General features: G+C 27.2%; 1 protein-coding gene across 3 annotated transcripts in view; it reads left to right on the forward strand.

Moving 5' to 3' along the window:
- Positions 1–27: 27 nt before the first annotated feature.
- LOC107457194 (zinc finger Ran-binding domain-containing protein 2) overlaps positions 28–19,697 on the forward strand; it is a 24,486-nt gene continuing 4,816 nt past the window's right edge. Inside the window, exons 1-7 of one of the 3 annotated variants that reach the window (XM_071182924.1) lie at positions 28–281; positions 2,820–2,872; positions 3,711–3,816; positions 5,140–5,222; positions 7,757–7,833; positions 12,198–12,302; positions 15,970–16,235. In XM_071182924.1, the coding sequence (XP_071039025.1) occupies positions 247–281; positions 2,820–2,872; positions 3,711–3,816; positions 5,140–5,222; positions 7,757–7,833; positions 12,198–12,302; positions 15,970–16,235 (725 nt within the window). In that variant the 5' untranslated portion in view covers positions 28–246. Of the gene's footprint in view, positions 282–2,819; positions 2,873–3,438; positions 3,492–3,710; positions 3,817–5,139; positions 5,223–7,756; positions 7,834–12,197; positions 12,303–15,969; positions 16,265–19,697 lie in introns of all 3 variants that reach the window. The other 2 variants (XM_071182925.1, XR_011637120.1) reach the window with 2 other exon arrangements.

The raw sequence follows: 19,697 nt of genomic DNA on the forward strand, positions 1-19,697 counted from the left end.
TAATGGAATAACTTTAACTTTGATTTTAAGAAAAACTGAAATAAACTGAAATGAAGTGACTTAATTTTTTTGTTTTTCTATCTTATATCGGTAAAAAATTAAAAAATAGTCTAGTTCATGATTTTTAAGGTTATTTATTTAGAACCTTTATATATTCTCTAATTCCTGCGACATAATTTGAGTACAATAATCGGTTGTAAAAATCGGCATTAAAATATTTAGGATTTTTTAACTGTATTTAAAAAAATGAATGATGGAGATTGGATTTGTTCAGATTCTCAGTAAGATTTTTTATGGAAGCAAAATCATTGAATTTCTATCCAATATTTGTAGATTTCATTTTCATTGCATTGCTTCAGTTTTACCATTATATTTTATAGCTTACATTAATAATAATCAAATAACTGTTCCTTCTTGCTTGTAAAATCTTAACTGTTCCTCTAATTTCATTTGAAATTGAACAAAATTACATAGTGAAGAGGTTACACTTTTCTTCGTTACTGTGAGATTATTTTACTGAAACAGTGTATTTGAACCTAAATGTGCTTGTTAATTTATTAGAGTTTTTTTCGTACGCTTAATTAAAGCGAATTATATACTTCATGCTTTTCTCACATCACTTTTTTCAGAAGTGTGTTTCTAAGAAGTAAAAATCACTAATTCTAATACCATAATGGGCAGATTCATTTTTATGTAAATCTAAATCAGGGAATTAAAAACATGTAGTTGTTTGCACGGGGGTGGCTACGAGTTATACCTTTCGAGTTGGTCCCTTTCTGCAATGTTTTTTTTAGTTTCTCGCGGGCCACTGCCCGGAAGTTTCCAAGATTTGGGGATTATTCTGTCACAGATCACGATGCGGAAATCTCCCCCTAAATTGCATTTTTCTTTCTGTTGTTGTCTATCGATGTATTTTTTAAAAATTGTATTGTGCAATTTACAACACACTGTAAGTTTAGAAATAACTTATGTAATGAAGAAAGATTATTCTCACAGTCACCACTCTTTCCGAAAATTTCCGCATTTCTCACTTTCATAATGCAAAAATGATTCATTATTTAAAATTCGAAATCTCGTGTACATTTAACGCAACGTTTAAAGAACATTCCAATATGAGAAAGCTATTATGTATCAAATGACTTTTGAATCATTTAAAAGTTGTATTTAATTTTCTATTCTGTGCCTTTTAATAGTTCAATTTTGCAAATAAAGTTATAAGAGCATTTTTGGAAACACATATTCTGACAGAAGATGTCATGCTCCAGTTTTACAAGCTTTGAAATGGTTTCGCCAATTAAATTATAAAGTTCATTTTTTTAAAATTGCTACATAGTATAACTTTATAGACAAAAAGAGGACTAGTATAATTTTATAGACAAAAGAAGCTTGATTTTAATATACAGTCAAACCTTGATATCTCAAACTTGAAGGGTGAGGAGAAAAAATTCGAGATACCGAAAATAGAATGTTATCGATGGTAGAATAAGGAAAAATGCTCTTTACATACCTTATTTACTATTCCATATTTATTCTAAAAACACTTTTTATATTTAAACAGATTCAATTGTTGTTTCCTTTAGAGATGTGTAAGAAAGTTTGTCTATTACACTTTCTAAGTGGACTATAGCTTTAAATGTCTCCTTTGACATATTCAACTGCCTCTCAGTAAATCTCCTTACAGTGTCTACTGCGGAAAGTGTTTGTTTGAGAATTGATTATGAGAATTGGCTTTCTATTCTTAAGAAAAAAAAATTTTTTGAATATTTTTTTTATTTTCAGCAAACAAATCTACACTATTTATGGAGAAAAAAATTCAAGTTATCGAGGGGTTAGAAAAAAAAATTCGAAAAATCAAGGTTTCTTTAACATTGAGTGTATAGGAAATTTGAAGGGAATTTTTTTTCCCTTCGAGATATCAAAATATTCGTTAAATCGAGGTTCGAGTTAGCGAGGTTCGACTGTATATGGAAATAAATATCGAGAGACTTTTAAAAATTCTTCCTATGATTTCTTTCTTTTGAAGATGCTTTTAAAGTGAACATGTGTCGACGGCAAAATGTTAATTTCTTCATTTGAGAAAGAATGTGTCCATTGGCTTAAAATACAAATTTCAATTAATGTATAGCTAAAATTTTTAATATTTTATCCACTTCATTAATTAGATTTAGTATTTTTATCTTCCAATTTATAATCTTGCATTTAAACATTCGTAACTGTAAATATTTACTCCTTACTAATTTAACTACAAATCATAATCACAATGCTTATTTAGAATTCGGTGGGTTTAAAGTTAATGTGGTAAAGTGAAACTTTCCAAGTAGATGCTTATCCAAAATAGTTGCCAAATTTTGTTAATAGAGCAGTCACGCTTGACAAACTAAAAATATATAATATTAAAGAAAAGGATAAATTTAAAGTGTGTAGCTCGTAGACATACTCACTTCTCCCGATGCAAACCACTAAAAAGTTTTTTGCAAAATACAAAAATCCTTTTGTTCAATATCCATTATATTTTCCAATTTAATAGTCTAGCCTTTGATTCTAAAAAATTGATATCCCTTTGGTTGTAGTAAATTTTTTGTTATTGCTTTTTTCAGCTTTAATTTAAAAGATGAATAACTCAAAATAAAGTTTAGTGAAAATCAAACTACAATAATTTGTCTTTATTGCCACACAAGTAATTTATATGCCTCAGTTATAATTTACAGTGTTTTGATTTAAATTTATTTATTTTGAAATGATTAAAAAGCTTTTAATATGTTATTTCAATTGAATTAAAACAAATATTTGTAGAATTTAATCCTTTTTTTTATTTATAGGTGTAGCAATGTTAATTTTGCAAGAAGAACAACTTGTAATAGATGTGGAAAAGGTAAATTTTGTTTACTTTTTTGTAAGATAAAAAAAAAATATGTTTGCTGAAAGTTTATTTGCACGAAGTTGCACCCCATTTGATATTTTTTGTTTTGAATTCTGTTTGTGAAACGGATGTTTGTAATAAAGTTTTTTTAAAAATATAACTATATTAATATATTTAAATATTATATTACTTTTATTTGCCTTAGACATAAATATGCTGTTATTATTTTTAGAAAAAGCAGCCATACCACAGAGAAAAAAATTGGGACATGAGANTATACTATATATTTTTTTAGTTGGGTTTAACAATAAAAAACATCTTTTTGTAGCGATTCAGAAAACCGGAAAAATCAGTTATCCAGAATAGCGATGGTCCCGATCGTTCCGGATAATCGGTTCTCTACTGTACAATAATTTGACTTTATTGACAAACAAGTAATTTATATGCCTCATTTATAATTTACAGTGTTTTCATTTTAATTAATTATTTATTTTGAAATGATTAAAAAGCTTTTAATATGCTATTTCAATTGAATTAAAACAAATATCTGTAGAATTTAAATTTTTTTTTATTTATAGGTGTAGCAATGTTAATTTTGCAAGAAGAACAACCTGTAATAGATGTGGAAAAGGTAAATTTTGTTTACTTTTTTATAAGATAAGAAAAAATTTGTTTGCTGAAAGTTTATTTGCACGAAGTTGCACCCCATTTGATATTTTTTGTTTTGAATTCTGTTTGTGAAACGGATGTTTGTAATAAAGTTTTTTTAAAAATATAACTATATTAATATATTTAAATATTATATTACTTTTATTTGCCTTAGACATAAATATGCTGTTATTATTTTTAGAAAAAGCAGCCATACCACAGAGAAAAAAATTAGGACATGAGATAGGCAAAGCAGCTGCTGAGAAGAGTCGTGGTCTATTTAGTGCTGATGACTGGCAATGTGGAAGGTCCAGAAATATTTTTTCTTTAATTTATGATTTATATTTTAACCATTTCTTGCATAAAATGATACTGTGCAATTAGGTGCTGGAAAGTGTTTTTAAATCCTAATTTATATATTTCTTTTTTAAAAAAAAAAAAGAAAAAGAAAACTAAATCAATTTAAATTGTTTTAGTTTAATAAAAAATTACGAAATAAAGCAGTTTGAAAATAATAATGAATAAATACATAGATATTAAAAATGCTAGTTCCTTCAAAATTATTTTTTAATTCAAGTATTTTATTATTTTTTAAATGCTATTAAAAAGTAAATATAAAAGTAAAATCAGGAACTAAATTGCTTGATGCACTTTTTTTTATTTTACTGCAAAGCTGAATTTGGTTAAAAGAAATTTTGAATTCAGGCAATTATTGCAAAGTTTTCATCATTTTCTAGTTTTGGTAGTTCTTTTTCATTCTCAAAAATGCTGTTTATTTTTATTTATTTATTGTGAATGAAAAATGGGATGTTCTTACGCTAACTTGGTTCAGTTTATTGTAAATTTCTGATCATTTTGGGCATATTTTTGTTTATGCTCATTTGTAATAGTAATTAATCATAAGATCAATGCTTAAGAGTCTATTTAACTCCTCATCTTAGTTTTTGCATTGAAGTGATGAAAATATGAAATGATTGAATCCAAAATAAAACTCATCTATTGATGAAGGAATCAATTATGGAATGGTCTCAGAATTGCACATATTTTGAGGATTATTTATTAAAAAAAAGTATATTTTCTCTATTCTTTTGATTTGAAACTGATCTTTATTTTGATTGGTTTATTTTTTACAAATTTCAAAATTAGGATGATCTTTGTGTTGCATTTTTTTGAAAATATTTTGAGATATTTCACTGCTTTCTTAGAATTTTCATGTAAGCTTTCACAATAATGTATCAAAAGGTTTTAAAAATTGAATAATTTAAAATTTGCCTTTCTACAAATTTAAAGACTTGAAGAAGTATATATCTGCTTAAACTTAGTATATTCAAAACAATTAGAAAAATAGCCTTATCATTTAACCCTTTTTTGTTGTTGTTATGATTAATATGGCATATAATGTGTAGAAAACATGCCATATAAAACATTTAGTTTGCTTGCAAACCATGTTAAATTGATTTTTATTTAAATCTAAAATTTTTGGCATGGCATTTTGCATGAAATTAAATTGTTAATTCTTTTAAGGGGATCTTGTGATGGAGTGTCAATATATTTTACCGCTGTTATAAATTTTTTGATGCAATTTTAAAAAACTCATATCTATGTTTATTGATGTAATTTTTGTCTCAAAGGTGTGGAAATGTAAATTGGGCCAGACGGCAACAGTGTAATATGTGTAATGCCCCCAAGTTTGGTGAAGTAGAAGAAAGAACTGGTAAATATTCTCTCTTTTTTTATTGTAGATTTATAGAAAAATTTTATATGTATTTTTTTATACTTTGCCTTTCATATATTTTGATATAGCTGATTTCAGTCTTTGCAAGGTTGAAACAACTGCTCCATAGCAAAATTTCTGTTCCTATATTTTGTTTTTTCCTCTAAAATCATACCAAGCTGCTCCAAATCTCTTTTTCAAAAAACACAACTGTGTCAACTATTTGTAAACAAAAGCCTTTTTTTTCTCCAACACAGCAAGTGATTGTCCTTTTTTTCCTAAATGTCAATTAATGAGTTTATCAGGTAAAAATAAAAGTTTGTGGTTTTTTCTCCTTATTATATGAAGAACATCAAAATTTGGTTACTGAAACACAAAATTCGATGAGGACATGACATCGTAATAAAAATATCAAAATGGGAGAAACCATATGGAAGGGTTGAAGACACAAAAAATAAACAACTATGATTTATGTTAGAATCATGAAAAATAAAGTACGTAAAAAAGATAAACCTGAAATTCGAAAGACGTGTGTTGTTATAACACTGTATTTAAAATATAGGAATTAGAGAAAAGTGAGAGTGGTCGAAAAAGAATGTAGAACAATAGGATCAAGAGCGTCAAACATTGATTTGAGATGAAATCATTAATGAATCGCCATTTTTTTAAACTTGCAAGTCACAAAAAAATCTTATCTAAAACATCAGAATTTGAATTATTGTCCGAGAAAATGTCTGAAGAAATATCTAAAAAGATGATTATCAAACAGCCTTAAGTTAGGATTGAGTTGCCGCTTATTGAGCACATGAAGAAGTGATAACTCAAAGTAAAAAATGACATAACATAAAATATATCAGAATCTGAAAAATCCTGCAAAAATGATTTAAAAAATAATGAAACTCCAGAAAAAATGAACTGAAAAAGTTGTGAATTTAGAATTGGCTCAATTAGGCTAGTTTTTTTTTTATAAATATGTCAGGACGTATAATACAAATCAAAAGGTATGCTAGGCAGCATCCTCCGAAATCCCTTTACCTTACTTTGATAATGTTATAGATTATTGGTAATATTTTGTTTTTAACTTGTGATGGTGAAAATAGTTTAATTTAAAGTGGGAATTTTATTTAGCTTTTTCAAATAATATCTTCATATTTCTTTTATCTATTTATTTAAAATCTACTTATTTTTGCAAGAAACCAATTGAGTAATTTTTTTTAGCTGAATATAGAAGTAATGCTATATGATAGAAAATCTAAATTTGTTTGATCAACAATGGTTGCTCAGAATATAAAAATTATTTTTTCTAATCTGTTTCAAAGAACCAAATTTACTTGCTTTAAAGCAGATTTCTTCTGGTCTAAAATGGTTATACTGCTGTTCCATCCCTGCATTTGGTTTTGCTGAAAAAAGAATCTATCGCCTTGACTTAATTAATTTCATTTACTTCTCTTCTTCTTTTTTAAAAATTGTTGATTGAAATTTTATTTTGTGTGTTTAACACAATTATTATCCTTCTCTTGCAACATACTTATAATTTCATCTGCATCGTGTACTCGTTTGCAGAATTTTCGTCATCAAGGCCATCTTCTGATATCCAACTGCCTCCTAACTGGCCCAAGTAATATTCAATGTCCGTCTCTTCTGAATTTATCTACAAAAATAACATAAAATAGACATAGTAAAAACCATTTTTGTTATACATTGGAAGTGAAACAACTGCATTGTAATTTCTGTAAATTTCTGTTGCATGGTTTCGGGAAGATTATTTGGAGTATTCAATATAAATTGCATAGAAAACAACAGAAACACAAAAAACAAACTTTTTCCCTGCTCATTGTACAAAAAAAAAAAACGCCCCCCAGGTTAGTTGTAGAGAGATATTCAAGAAATCACACGTTTCTTTCACCCACAATAAACAGCAGGATGACAAGTTCAAACCTGATAGATTGTGACATTTGATTTTTGTTTTGCTGGTAAGTTCCTACGCAATAGTTGGGAAAAGAGTTGTCAGCAACAACTAATTCACAGTACACCTGTTCTGAGTATAATTTTTCTTCACAAATGTTATGATGAAAATTTCCTTCATCATGCAAAAAAGGGTTAATTAGATTTTTCTGGTTTCTCATTTTTTAATTTGTTGACAAAATAAAAGTGTGTAGCAGTTTTAAATTAGTATACCATTGTGTAGAAATTTAAGAAATAATGATTATTAGGATAGAATCTATTATATGTAGGGCTGCAAATTTGTGGTGGGACAAATTTTTTAAAATGCCTCAATTTGCATAAAAATTGTTTACCATTTGAGATTTATTTAATCATATAAGCTTTCTTTTTAAAATTAATGAGCTTAAGGTTTAAATAATTTCCTGCGAGTTTCCTTTTTTTTTTCTTCTTCTGTGAGAAACATGCTATTATATGTCATCATTGCTTGAATAGACATTGAATTCAAAATTCTATTTTATTCATGGATTTGTTATAAGCTCCTTTTTAAATTTTTTGTAACTAATTCAATTATTTTCTAATAATATTTGCAGGTCTAGGTGGTGGCTATAATGAACGAGAGAATGTTGAATACATAGAAAGAGAAGAATCAGATGGTGAATATGATGAGGTAAACTACACTAGTTAAAATTTTACTTTATGTGGAATATTATTCAGTCATACACAGTTTGGGCTTGTATACAGGCAAGACTAATCGGAATTTTCGGGGATTTATTTGTGAATTGGAAGAAAATTTATAATATTTCAATCAACATTCAACACTAACATTTAACACTAAACACTTTAAAGAAGCAAAGTTAATTCTTTTTTTTTTCTTTTAAGATATCTGGCCTAATAAGAAAAACTACAAATAGGAAGCCTTTAATTATATAATATATACATATTATTTTACTGAAAAGAATTGATCTGACTTAGAAGCAGGAAAATATTTGAAAAGTTATAAAAAAAAATTTTTAAACTAATCCCCAAGTTAGCAACATTTTTTCAACTGTACATAGCTGCCAACCCTACTGGATTTTCCAGGAGACTACTGGATTTCCCGCAGTTCTCCCACTCTACTGGACTAATTAAAATTCTTCTGATTTTTTTAAGGTTTATGGAAATATCCTTCCTTATGTTTAGGGAAATATTTTTTTAAAAAATCCCTATAACAGGTGAAATGGTATTCCATTGGTTCTGAATTAGGTTGATTGGATCCAATATTTTTAAATTGTTTTCGTTCATAAAATTTATATTTAAAAGCAATAAAATAAACTCAACATATGCAACAATTTGATATAGAGTATTCGAAACACAATACATGTTGTAGTTAAACGTAACCTCACAAAACTCGTGGTACATTAAAATGGCATGTTTAAATGTTGTGATTTTAAAAACTATGTGCAAATCTATAGCAATAGAGGCCAAAATAGCAATTGACAAACTACATATATTTTTTGTGAAACCTTCGCTAATCGAGTAGGTCAAACTGAAAAGTAATTCCTGAAATGTGTGATTCAAAATTTGCAGAACACTATAAAGTCGTTTTAAATAATTGAGATTTTAAAAGCAATATGAAAACATATAGTAATAACTGCTAAAAACAATATCATTAAAAAATGAGTGAAATGTAGAATTTATCAGAAAATTAATGAAAGTTTACTTAGCTCATTACTATGCATTGTGTTAAATATTACCAGAACGTTTAAGTACAAATTAAAAAAAAATATTAATTTTAAATAAAATTTATTTCAAAACATGTTAAAATTTAATAATGAAAATTTTTTTGTTTCCTGCATTGTTGATTCTTAAAAGAAATGTGTAACATAAAAATCATAAATATCTAGTACCGAAATTTGTTCTATTTTTTAAAAAAAAATTATGTGTTCTTATACCTGGAAACAGCTTTACTCCACAAAAAACTGTTATTAAGTATTAAATAATCTATGCATGATTCAAAATAAGTGAAAATAACGTAGAATTATATCTTTACTTCCTAACCTATTGTTACTAAAATATTTAAACAAATCACAAATTTTGGTTTAAATTTTAAGATAGTTTTTTTTTTTGCCCTACTTAAGCAGAAATTTACATTACTTGTAGTTAAACAAATATTTTTATATGAATCTGGTTTATCTATCTATTCATGTATAATAATAAAATGAAGAATTATTGTGTTTGTCTGTGTACTTCACTTATAACTTTAGAACCATTTGTGCTAATGTCCTGAAATTTAGACAGTGGATGAAAGGGTTCATTTCAGCACCCAAGTCCTAAAAATCATTCAAAAAGTTTGATTAGGTTATCCAGGAGAGACATTAAAAAATTGAATTTTCCCATTGTTTTAACCAAAGCATTGATATTAATTTGACTATGGACAATTCTGTTTTATCAAATATTTAACATCAGTGGTGTTTGTTAAATAGCTCTATTTAATTTTTTTAAAAAAGTGTTTCTTGCGCAGCCTCTAATATTTAATTATTTTCCATTCATTGAGTCAGATAAACTCAATGATGTGGTAATCTGAGTAGACTGCATAATCAAACTGGTATTTCTAAAATTTTCTGAAACCACTTGTTTATTTTATTTATTGCTATCCTTTTAAGAACCTGTTTCTGTAAACCTAAATAATTAAAAATCCACAGCAATTAAAATAAGTAAAGTTAAGCAAAATTTATGGATAAGGGTACTAATTCCTTTAGGAGAAACATAAAAAATTGCCGTACAATTATTGAGGCCAATGGTAAAATTTATTTTGGTAATAAGTACTATGAATATTATGGTAATTGGTGTTGTTTTAATAGGTGCTGATTATAGGTACATATTATTATATTAGTATAATTGGTATCTATAAAACTGCAAAATTTTGATATATAAAGTGTTGAAATATGTTTATAACAGTTCCTTGAAAAGATAAGTGCTGGAGAAATTTTCTTGATTAAGGTAAATTTGACCATCGTGAGCTGGTCTTGAGCAACGGCATTGTGCTAGATGATACCTACATAGTTTTTCTACTTAAAACTTGAGAAAAATTTAGAATAAATTTGGAAATTATGAAAAGAGGAGCTTCAATGTTCTAAAGAAAATGCTTTTGTAAGTTTTTAAATCAGTGTTAAATAGTTTTCTAATTTAACATAATGTTTTTTTTTAATAGATTGATTTAAATCNTTTTTTTTTTTTAATGAATTGATTTAAATCAAAAACTTCTGTTCATGATTGGTCTTATTTGTATTAACTTAGATATTGTGCTAAAATTATCAATATTGTTCTATATTTTATCTTTATTAATATTGTGCATCTTTATTCTAAGATTGTCCTATATCTTTTCTTATATTTTTGAGGGGGGAAAATGCAACTAAGTCCAATATAAGTAGCTCCTTTGTACTGCGCATGTGAAGTGAAACATATTAGGAAACTAATGAAAAAAGATCAATTTGAATTTCTTAAAAATTAAAAAAGTTTCAAGCTATTTTCTAAGTGGTTTTTGTACTTTTTAAAAGAAACTCAAAATTTAAGGGATTCAAAACTCAAGGGGTTTTCTACAAATATAAGAAAAGATACTTTTATGGGGATAATCCCCAATAATGCTGGTGTCATTTTTAATAAATCTTGTTTAATAGTACAAAATAAAATTTTTGTAAAACCTATCATTTATCACCCCTTATATTTTAAAAAGTACGTACTTAGAAAATGGTTTGAAACTTTTTAAATTTCTAAGATATTCAAAACTAACTTTTTCTATTAGTTTCCAAGTACAAATCACTATAAATAAAAGAAAAGAAAAAATTAAATTTTACCTGCACAATATAAAATAACTACTTTAACTACTCATATCTTGCCCAGTTGTAAACAAATATTTCTGAAATTTTGAGAAATTTTGTCATTGATTTTAAATTGCTCCAAAAGTTTTGTTTAATTTTATTGTTATAGCAAAGAAGCAAAACAAAAGGACACCAAAAGTTTTTTATAAAAACGTCCATATTTTCATAAATATTTAATCTAGGTTTACGAAATTTTATGAAATCATTGCATATAATGTCCAAAATAATTGTTACAAGTTACGAATTTATTGTTACATTTTTTGGCATAGGATGTTTAAAAACACTATGTTCGGATTGTAATTTGTTGCTGGTACCTCAAACCCCTAAAAGCTTTACACTTCATAAGTATGAGAAATCACATATACTACACACTTCTAAATTTAAAAAATGATTATTTTTGAGAAAGTATTTTTTTATCTATTTCTTAGTATTTTTTTTATCTCTCTCTTAGTATTTTTTGAGAAAGATCAAAAAATGTGTTTGTATAGAAGTGTTTCCATTATTTTGTATAGATAAAATCTTATAATTTTTTGTGTTTTTGCTGCTGGGACTGTATATGAAAAAGTGATCAATTTGTTATAGAACACTATTTGAGAAATGTACACCTCTTGCTATTGGTGGTGTTAATTTAAAATGCAAAATTATCTAATTTTATTTTGTTTCTGATGCAAGACTAAAATTAAACTAGTATTAAAAATTGTTTACGTTTCTAATCGGTTTCTAATTATATAGCAATTTCTCATGTAATTTCTAAACATACAATCTCACATCCCAAATCTAATCTGATCTTTTAGATTGGAACATATTGATCACTCACTGTGCAGTTCAGATGTGTGATTTTCACTTGTTTTGTTAGCTTAAGGAATTTTCCAGTGGCAAGTGCTTCTGCTATATATGCTAAATGAAAGAAACAGTGGTTATTCTCACAGACAACTGTCTTCTTTATGATTTTGGCATATAGAAGAAAGTTATGTCAAATATTTAAACAAACATGAAAAATTTGGTAGAGAAATAGAGAAACATGTAAGGAATTAAATAAATATTTCTTAGAAAAAATCTTTGATTTCAAGATATTGAACCTTGCTTTTCAAATTACTTTCGTAATTGAATTTAGTTTATTAATGTTTTTCTCAGTTTATTTCTGTTACTCAAGCTGCTTTATTCTTTTATTTAGTTTGGACGCAAAAAGAAAAAATATCGTGGGAATGATGAGAAACCTATTAAAACAAAACCTCATATAAATGAAGTAAAAGAAAAAGAAGTAAAAATAACACTAGAGGTAAATTTTTCTGTTGATTTGTATTTATGAGGAAATCTCTTCCTACAGTTGTAATTTATGTTTATTTGATTCGAAGTATATGCATCAAATGAATTTTAGTGTTAAAAAGTTAATCATTTTTCTTACTTAAAATACATGATATGATTTTTATCTTTTTTGCTTATATTTGTAGTAACAATAAAGTGAAAAAGAAATTTTTTCAAAAGAAAAAGCTGGAACAAATGCTTGTTCTCTTGTATCATTAAGTAAAAAACAAAAAAAAACATTTTGAATTAAAAATGCATTTTAAAAATCTAAATTTTTTTTATTTTTTATCTCTGTTCTTAAAAAGCATAGTGGCCCTCATTTTGGGTGTACAACTGAGCTTTTTGCTGCACAAATCTTGAACTTACAAAAGTGTATAGAAAAACATACCAGGAGTTTGATGAAATAAAAACTAATTTTCAACTATTAGATTGAGAATTATTTACTGTTTAATTTGGTGGAATAAATACCATGTGGGCCTCTCTATAAGATGCAACAATGCAACTACAAAGTTGAAATTTGACCTACTGAAAAGGTCAATTTTGTTTATGAACATGATCTATTTTCTTTTTTTTTTCTTTTTTTTTTGAAATTCCCATTTGTTTGTAAGTTTGCATTTTTGAGTGCTTTTTTTTGTAAATTTTTATTTATTTATTTTGCTTTGCTGAGCAAAATCTGCAAGACTTAGTAATTTGAAATTGCAAAGTTTTGTTGAAAAATATACAAAGAGCCCGAGGGAATAAAAATATTTAAAATTCAATTTTTAATTCAAGAACTATTAGCTTTTAAACTTGTATTTTTAAAAAATAAAAAATCCTTTTATGGGTGATCTACTGCCTACTGAAATGCAACTACAGAGTTCAAATCTTATGTGCTGTGAAAGAGGCTTTTTCAATTATACGAGTCTGAGTCTCTATATGAGATAATCTTACAAAATTCAATTTGTTTGAAAAATATTGCAGTCTTAAGTGTTTTTTTTTTAAAGTAATGATTATTTATCTAATATTGTTGGGAAATTTATCTCTCTCGACAATTTTATTTTAACATTTGTACTTAATTTGATGTCAAAAGTAATAAAAATGATCAAATAAAGTGAAAAAAAAAAGAGGAAAGCAATTAGATCTTTCCAGGGATAATCATTTTGTTACAATTAACATTCTAACAAAATTATTTTAATTACAGTGTTATAATGCTTTATAATTATAATAACAAAATTTTTTTTTAAATTAAAGGAATTTTTTTTTAAAAAAAATTAACTTTTAAGGAAAAAAAAATGAAGGGACATCAGGAGGTTCGGTGAGAGGAGTGTGCAGAGGACAAACCCTCTTAGTGTTTTTAAATTTTGATAAAAATCTGATTATTTATATTTACTCATTAATTCTATTGTATAATATAGATAACTAATACTCACGAATCAAGCAGTGTTTCATATTTATAGTACTCTAAAAAAAAAAAAAAAAANAAAAAAAAAAAAAAAAAATGAGTAGTTTTACTGTAAAACTTATTGTTGATATTGCAGGTTTCAAAGTTATTTTTGTTGATACTAAACAAGATATTGTCTATACTTTGCAGAGCAGAAAAAAACAAAGCAAATTTATTTACATAAAAAAATTCTGTTTTTTTTTTTTTTTTTTTTTTTTTTTTTTTTTTAAAAATTTTGAGGAAAATAATAATTTTTTCACATCANAAATTCTGCATGCTAAGACAAATGAACTACTATACTTTGTTGCAAGTTAAGAGAAGATTATTGCGGTATAGGATTCAAGTAATCATCTGCGTCTGCATATAGTTCTGTTTTATTTTGCTGTCAAATTATACAAATATGTTTTAAAACCAATATAAAAACTTTTCAAACTTGAACACGTCATACAGAAATTTTATTCTTTCTTGGCGATACATATTTCGATAAATAAGAACATTCGTTCTGGAAAAAGAAACAAATACATGACGTTACAAGAGCAATGGATTTAATTGGGCCATAAAAAAGGGCATGTCCTATGCTAACATGCCTTTAATAAATCAAATGAGAGATAAAGAATTCTTACTCAGAAGAAACAATATTTATTCTTTCATCAGTTTCTTTAATTTTGAATAGAATGGCATATATTTATTGAGAGTTTTCGATATCATTTTTATTAATTCTTATTACTTGTCAATTGATTATTTAATAAGTTTTGTTTCCCTCATTTCACACAATTTAAAAAAGCAAGCTAAAAGAGGGTTTTGAACACTGTTTTAAGAGTTAACGCTGTTGATATATGTTTGCACTGGAAGCTTAGCATCAATTTGACGTACACTTAGATGCAAAGAAGCTCTCTCCATTGGGATAATGGTTTTTTCTAAACATGCAACAGAGTATAAGTAGAGTATATACAGTTTATATCTGTACAAGATTGGATAAAAATTTCTCCTCTATACAGAAGTTTTTTGTTAAATTACAAAGGGAACATTGGTTTTATTTCTTTATTCACTTTTTGTCTGGAAAAACAAATAGGTGCAAGAACATTTTTTTTTCTAAACTCTGTCTTTTGAATAAAATATGTTTGTTGCTAGTTAACTATCATTGGCCAAAATTGTATTGTTTGTTCAAATGAAAAAACTTGATTGGCTACAGTAAATTTTTAAAAAATAATATGACGTCAACAGTATAAAACAACAGACTTTCAAATTTTCAAAAGGTTAAATTTTCCCCATTTGTTTCTCTTACAGCATATATTTTTCTTTCCCAAAACTGTTTGACATAGATATTAATTAGTTTAGGATAGGGGTGCACGGCCTGCGAGCCAATTGCGGCCCACTGACTGTTTATGTGTGGCCCGCGGGAACTTCTGTACGCAACAAAAAATTTCTTTTAATTTGGTTTTTGTTTAAACATTATAAATTTTCTTAAATTAAAATAATTAATTCAAATTTATATTACTCTAAAATGCATATATCTTTTGCTCTTTCATTCTGTAAGCTTCTTTTTGGTTAGAATTTATCTCCCCTAATATTTATGTATATCTATATATATTTAATAAATTAATTATTGTGAAAAATGGAAAAAGTTTCTTGAAAAAAGTATCAGTTTTTTTTTAAAAATTCAAATAATAAAAAGCATTTAATTTTTTTCAAATATGTTATTAAGCTTACTGATAAAAATATTAAGTGCTTAGAACACTAATATTTATATAAAAAGTATCATATTTGCCGCTACCATGATTTAATATGCGTGCAACCCTTCGTTAATCTACCTGCTGTGTAAGTGGCCCTTCACTCAAAAAGGTTGTGCACCCCTAGTTTAAGAGCTGTAGGAATATATTGCATGTAAACATTATTTCAGAGTAATTTATTTTCCTATAAAAATCAAAATTTAGAATCTGCATTAATTAAAATAGTGAATTAAGGAATAAAGTTGTATTCAATTAAAGCATAATAATTTTTATGGTACAAAGCATAAAAGTCAGTCAAGTAATTCTAGAAATACTTCAGTAGTAAACTTCTGTCATATACATATATATATTTGTATTCAAAAGTGTATTAATGCATTCAATAGTTCCATATTTCTTCTGTGTTTATTGTGATGAATATCTAAAATTTTTTTAGAGAAGGATTTTAGGATTTAAAAAAGAAAGTTCAACCTTGTTTATTTGTATTTTTACAGGAAGAGGAGGAAGATGACGAGGATGATGAAGACGGTGATCTTTCAAAGTACGACCTCTCTGGGTGGGGAGACGATGAAGAGGATGAAAAAACTTCCAAAAATGATAAAAAGTCAGAATCACGTTCACATTCTTCTGCATCATCTAGCTCTGACTCTTCCCGGTCAAGGTCTTCGAGTAGCTCATCTCGCTCCTCAAAATCTTCTCATTCTAGTTCAGACTCCGAAAGGACAAATTCCAAAAATAAACGTCATCACTCCAGGTCCAGGTAAAAGGGCGGGTGGTAATGGTTGAAAGGTCAATATCGAGATTTTTCTGTCTCTTTATGTTATTAATGTTCTTTTTTTTGCATATATATTATATTGTTTAAGTTGTAATTTTTTTTAATAAATTTAAAAATATTCTATTTATTATATTATCACAAATGATTATATTATTAAAAATGTATTTAAGCTTCTAAATTTGATCTTCATAAAAATCCTTTTGCCCTAGTTTAATATCTCCAATTTTTATAGAGAAAAAAATGTGTTAGTATGAAACAAACAAATATGCTGTTAATACTACTAATTTTTCATACGCCCTTCTCCATGTCGCGATTCATTATAGTCATATTAATTAGATTATTTTGCTCAAGCAAATTTGTCGGGAATGTTTATTCACATTCTGATCATTTATTTTTTTTTGCTTGTGCTTTGAGCTACCATCCATATTTTCATTGGTTATTTTCTTTCTTTTTTTTCCTCTTTATTTTTTGGACTGATATTTGCATGCCAATTAATCAAAATTGTCAAACTAATTGTCATCTGCTTATGCAACAGATATGATTGCTTGTATATTAGTGATTTATTTTCTCCTTTTCCTGATATAAAAAACAAAGCTCTATAATAATAACAATTTGTACGTTTTAAGACAGAAATCGATATAACAGGTTTTGATGTTATAAGGCAGTTGTTTCCAACAAAATATAAATGCAGCTCTACTTCTATTCTTTCATACTAATTGAAATACTTCTTAAAAATAGCCTCAAGAAACCACTTTTTGAAGGTATGCACCCAAGCTTAAGAAATTTCTCAGATTCATACCTGCAAATTTAAATAAGAATGGAATTTAACTCTATAATTTAAATAAGAATGGAAGATTCCATTTTGTTACAATTATTTTGCAACTAATAAAACGTAAACAACTACAGTTTTTTTTTGCCTAATCATGTACTGTAGCGCAGGGCTGCCATTGGCAATTAAAAAGGCCATTAAAACAACTATTTATACAAAAAGATAAAGCAACCAAATTTGCAATTCATTCTTTTCTCTTATTTGAAGATCGAAATAATAAGGTAGTGGCTGAGGGAAGACCCACTATATTGGCTTCTTCCTTTGTAAAGGTAATTTTCCTCATGTAACTAGCACTAGATTGCCATAAAAAAAATCTATTCTGTTCTACTGGGTTCTAAGCGATGACAGTGTCATAATTTCAAATTCTGAGCATTCTGAAGAACACACAATCTTCAAACAGCAGTAGCAGCAATTCTTATTTATTAAGTCTTATGCACTCCAGTTCTAAGAGTGACTCAAAATTATCATATAATCATGGCACATTTTGAATAGTTTTTGTAGAAAAATTGTGATCAAAATCTCATTCTACTTATTTTTTTAAACCACCAATTCTTGTCAGTCCTACTGTTATTTCAAAATGATTGCAATGTTTTCATAAAATTGCAAGGGAAAGTAGATGGCCACCTCATTTGAAATTTAATTCATTTAAATTTAAAATCGAAAATTCATTCGTTCGATGATATGATGTAATGAAAATTTAATTTATGTTTTGAGCAATATTCAAATGTAATAAAAAAAGCAAGTATAAATTTTAGCTAATAAAAATCTAAGTTATTGACTACATACTGAGGGAAAATTCTTTTTAGTTCCACAACAGAACTTTATTTTATTGATAATCTCCGATATCACAGTGTTCTTAAGAAGCCACCTGACTTCTATGGTTGATTCCCTTTATGCATCTAGGGGAAGAAAAGCCTGCCACAATTCAAGTGCCACCTTGCTTTTTACAACCAAAAAATTTTGGTAGCATAAAATATGAGTAGGGCAGCATTACGTACGGTAGCGCCATCTATGTTCTGTGAATGAAAATACCTTCAAAAATATTGGCAGGACTGGTGGGAAAGTCTCCCATTAGACAGGGAAGGGTTTCTATCCCAAAAGACTTTTTTGAAATTTGCTTGGGACGTATGTGTCCCGTTAGGTGCGAAGAGGTAAGGCACTTCAGAATGGAAAGAGTGAAAAGAAAAGAGTAATAAGAAAAATAAATGTAGAAAATTTATGTGCTGTGCGCAAAATAAAAAAAAGTCTACACTGAGTAACTTTTGGTCTAGTTATTGGATCTTCATGTTCTAGGATTCAATCTTATTAATGCAGACTAAAACTAATTAACTATAAACTAATTAATGCAGTTACTAATTAGTTACTAAATCAGACACAAAAACATAATTTTTCTGAATAAATATACCTCTTTTTTCGGTGGATTCAGATTTGTGACCCCTGCGATATGGGGGGTAGCCGCAATCTGGGAAGTATGGTCCCCATAGTTTGATCAGGAGAGAGGTTCAAAGTGTGGACCCCTTAATTTTATTTTTATTCGCCATATCTTAAGAACTTTTAAAGCGAATTGAAATATTTCTGCACGCAGTTATAAAATTCGTTTCCCCAAGTACAATTCAATGCAAAGAATAGATTTCTATAAATGTTTGTTATTTTTTATGACTTTTTTTATAATAATTAAAAAGATTTTGAATTGCAATTTTTAAAACTTTTTACATCATTTGAAAGAAAGCAATTTTACGTGGTAAAATGCAAAATCGATCAAATACTTTCTGAAAAATCAAATTTCAAAGAAGCCGAAATTCTACACTTCAATTCCTCAGGAACTATTCGATTGATTTTGCTCAAATTTCGTATTTTCTTTAAAATGGTATAAGAAATTATATACCTTGGGATTCAAAATTTTTCGACCATTGTTAAATGAAATAATAAAAAGTAATAAATTTAAAAAACGTTATATTTTGCATAGAATTATTCTTGGAAAACTAATTTTATAATTGTGTGCAAAATTTTTTCAATTTGCTTAAAAAAATTCTTGAGATAGGCAAAATATGCAAAAAAAATAAATTTAGCAACAAGTGGTGCAAACTTTGGACCGCTCTTCTGACCAAGCTATGGGGACCATATTTCCCATATTGTGGCACCCACTATATTTAGAGGGTCAGAAATACAAATCCATAAAAAAAAAAGTCATGTTAACCCTTTATCTACGGCATTATATTATGAACTACTGAAAATTTTTTCATAAATATATTTTTTTTTAGCTACCATATTGATAACTAAAGAATATACAAGAAAGAAAATCTCCCCGGTGCGAAATTTATTTCGTTAGAACTAATTTATTAAGGTGGTACTTAAAAGTACAGTTTTAATTAGTTAGTTTAAAGTAATTATTAGTTTAAAGTTATTGGTACTTATAAGTACCGTCAGTAGATAAAGGGTTAATTCAGAAAAAGTATTATGTTTGTCATCTGATTTTGTAACGTAAAGTATCTGTGCTAATTAATTAGCATTTCAAGGGTCACCCCCTCAAACCATTAAGATTGAGTCCTGGAACGTAAAGATCCAATCATTACATTAAGTTATACAGGGAGTCTGCGGGTTCGATCCCCGGCCCAGAC

This window comes from Parasteatoda tepidariorum, chromosome 7, assembly GCF_043381705.1.
Source record: "Parasteatoda tepidariorum isolate YZ-2023 chromosome 7, CAS_Ptep_4.0, whole genome shotgun sequence".
Lineage (NCBI taxonomy): Eukaryota > Metazoa > Arthropoda > Arachnida > Araneae > Theridiidae > Parasteatoda > Parasteatoda tepidariorum.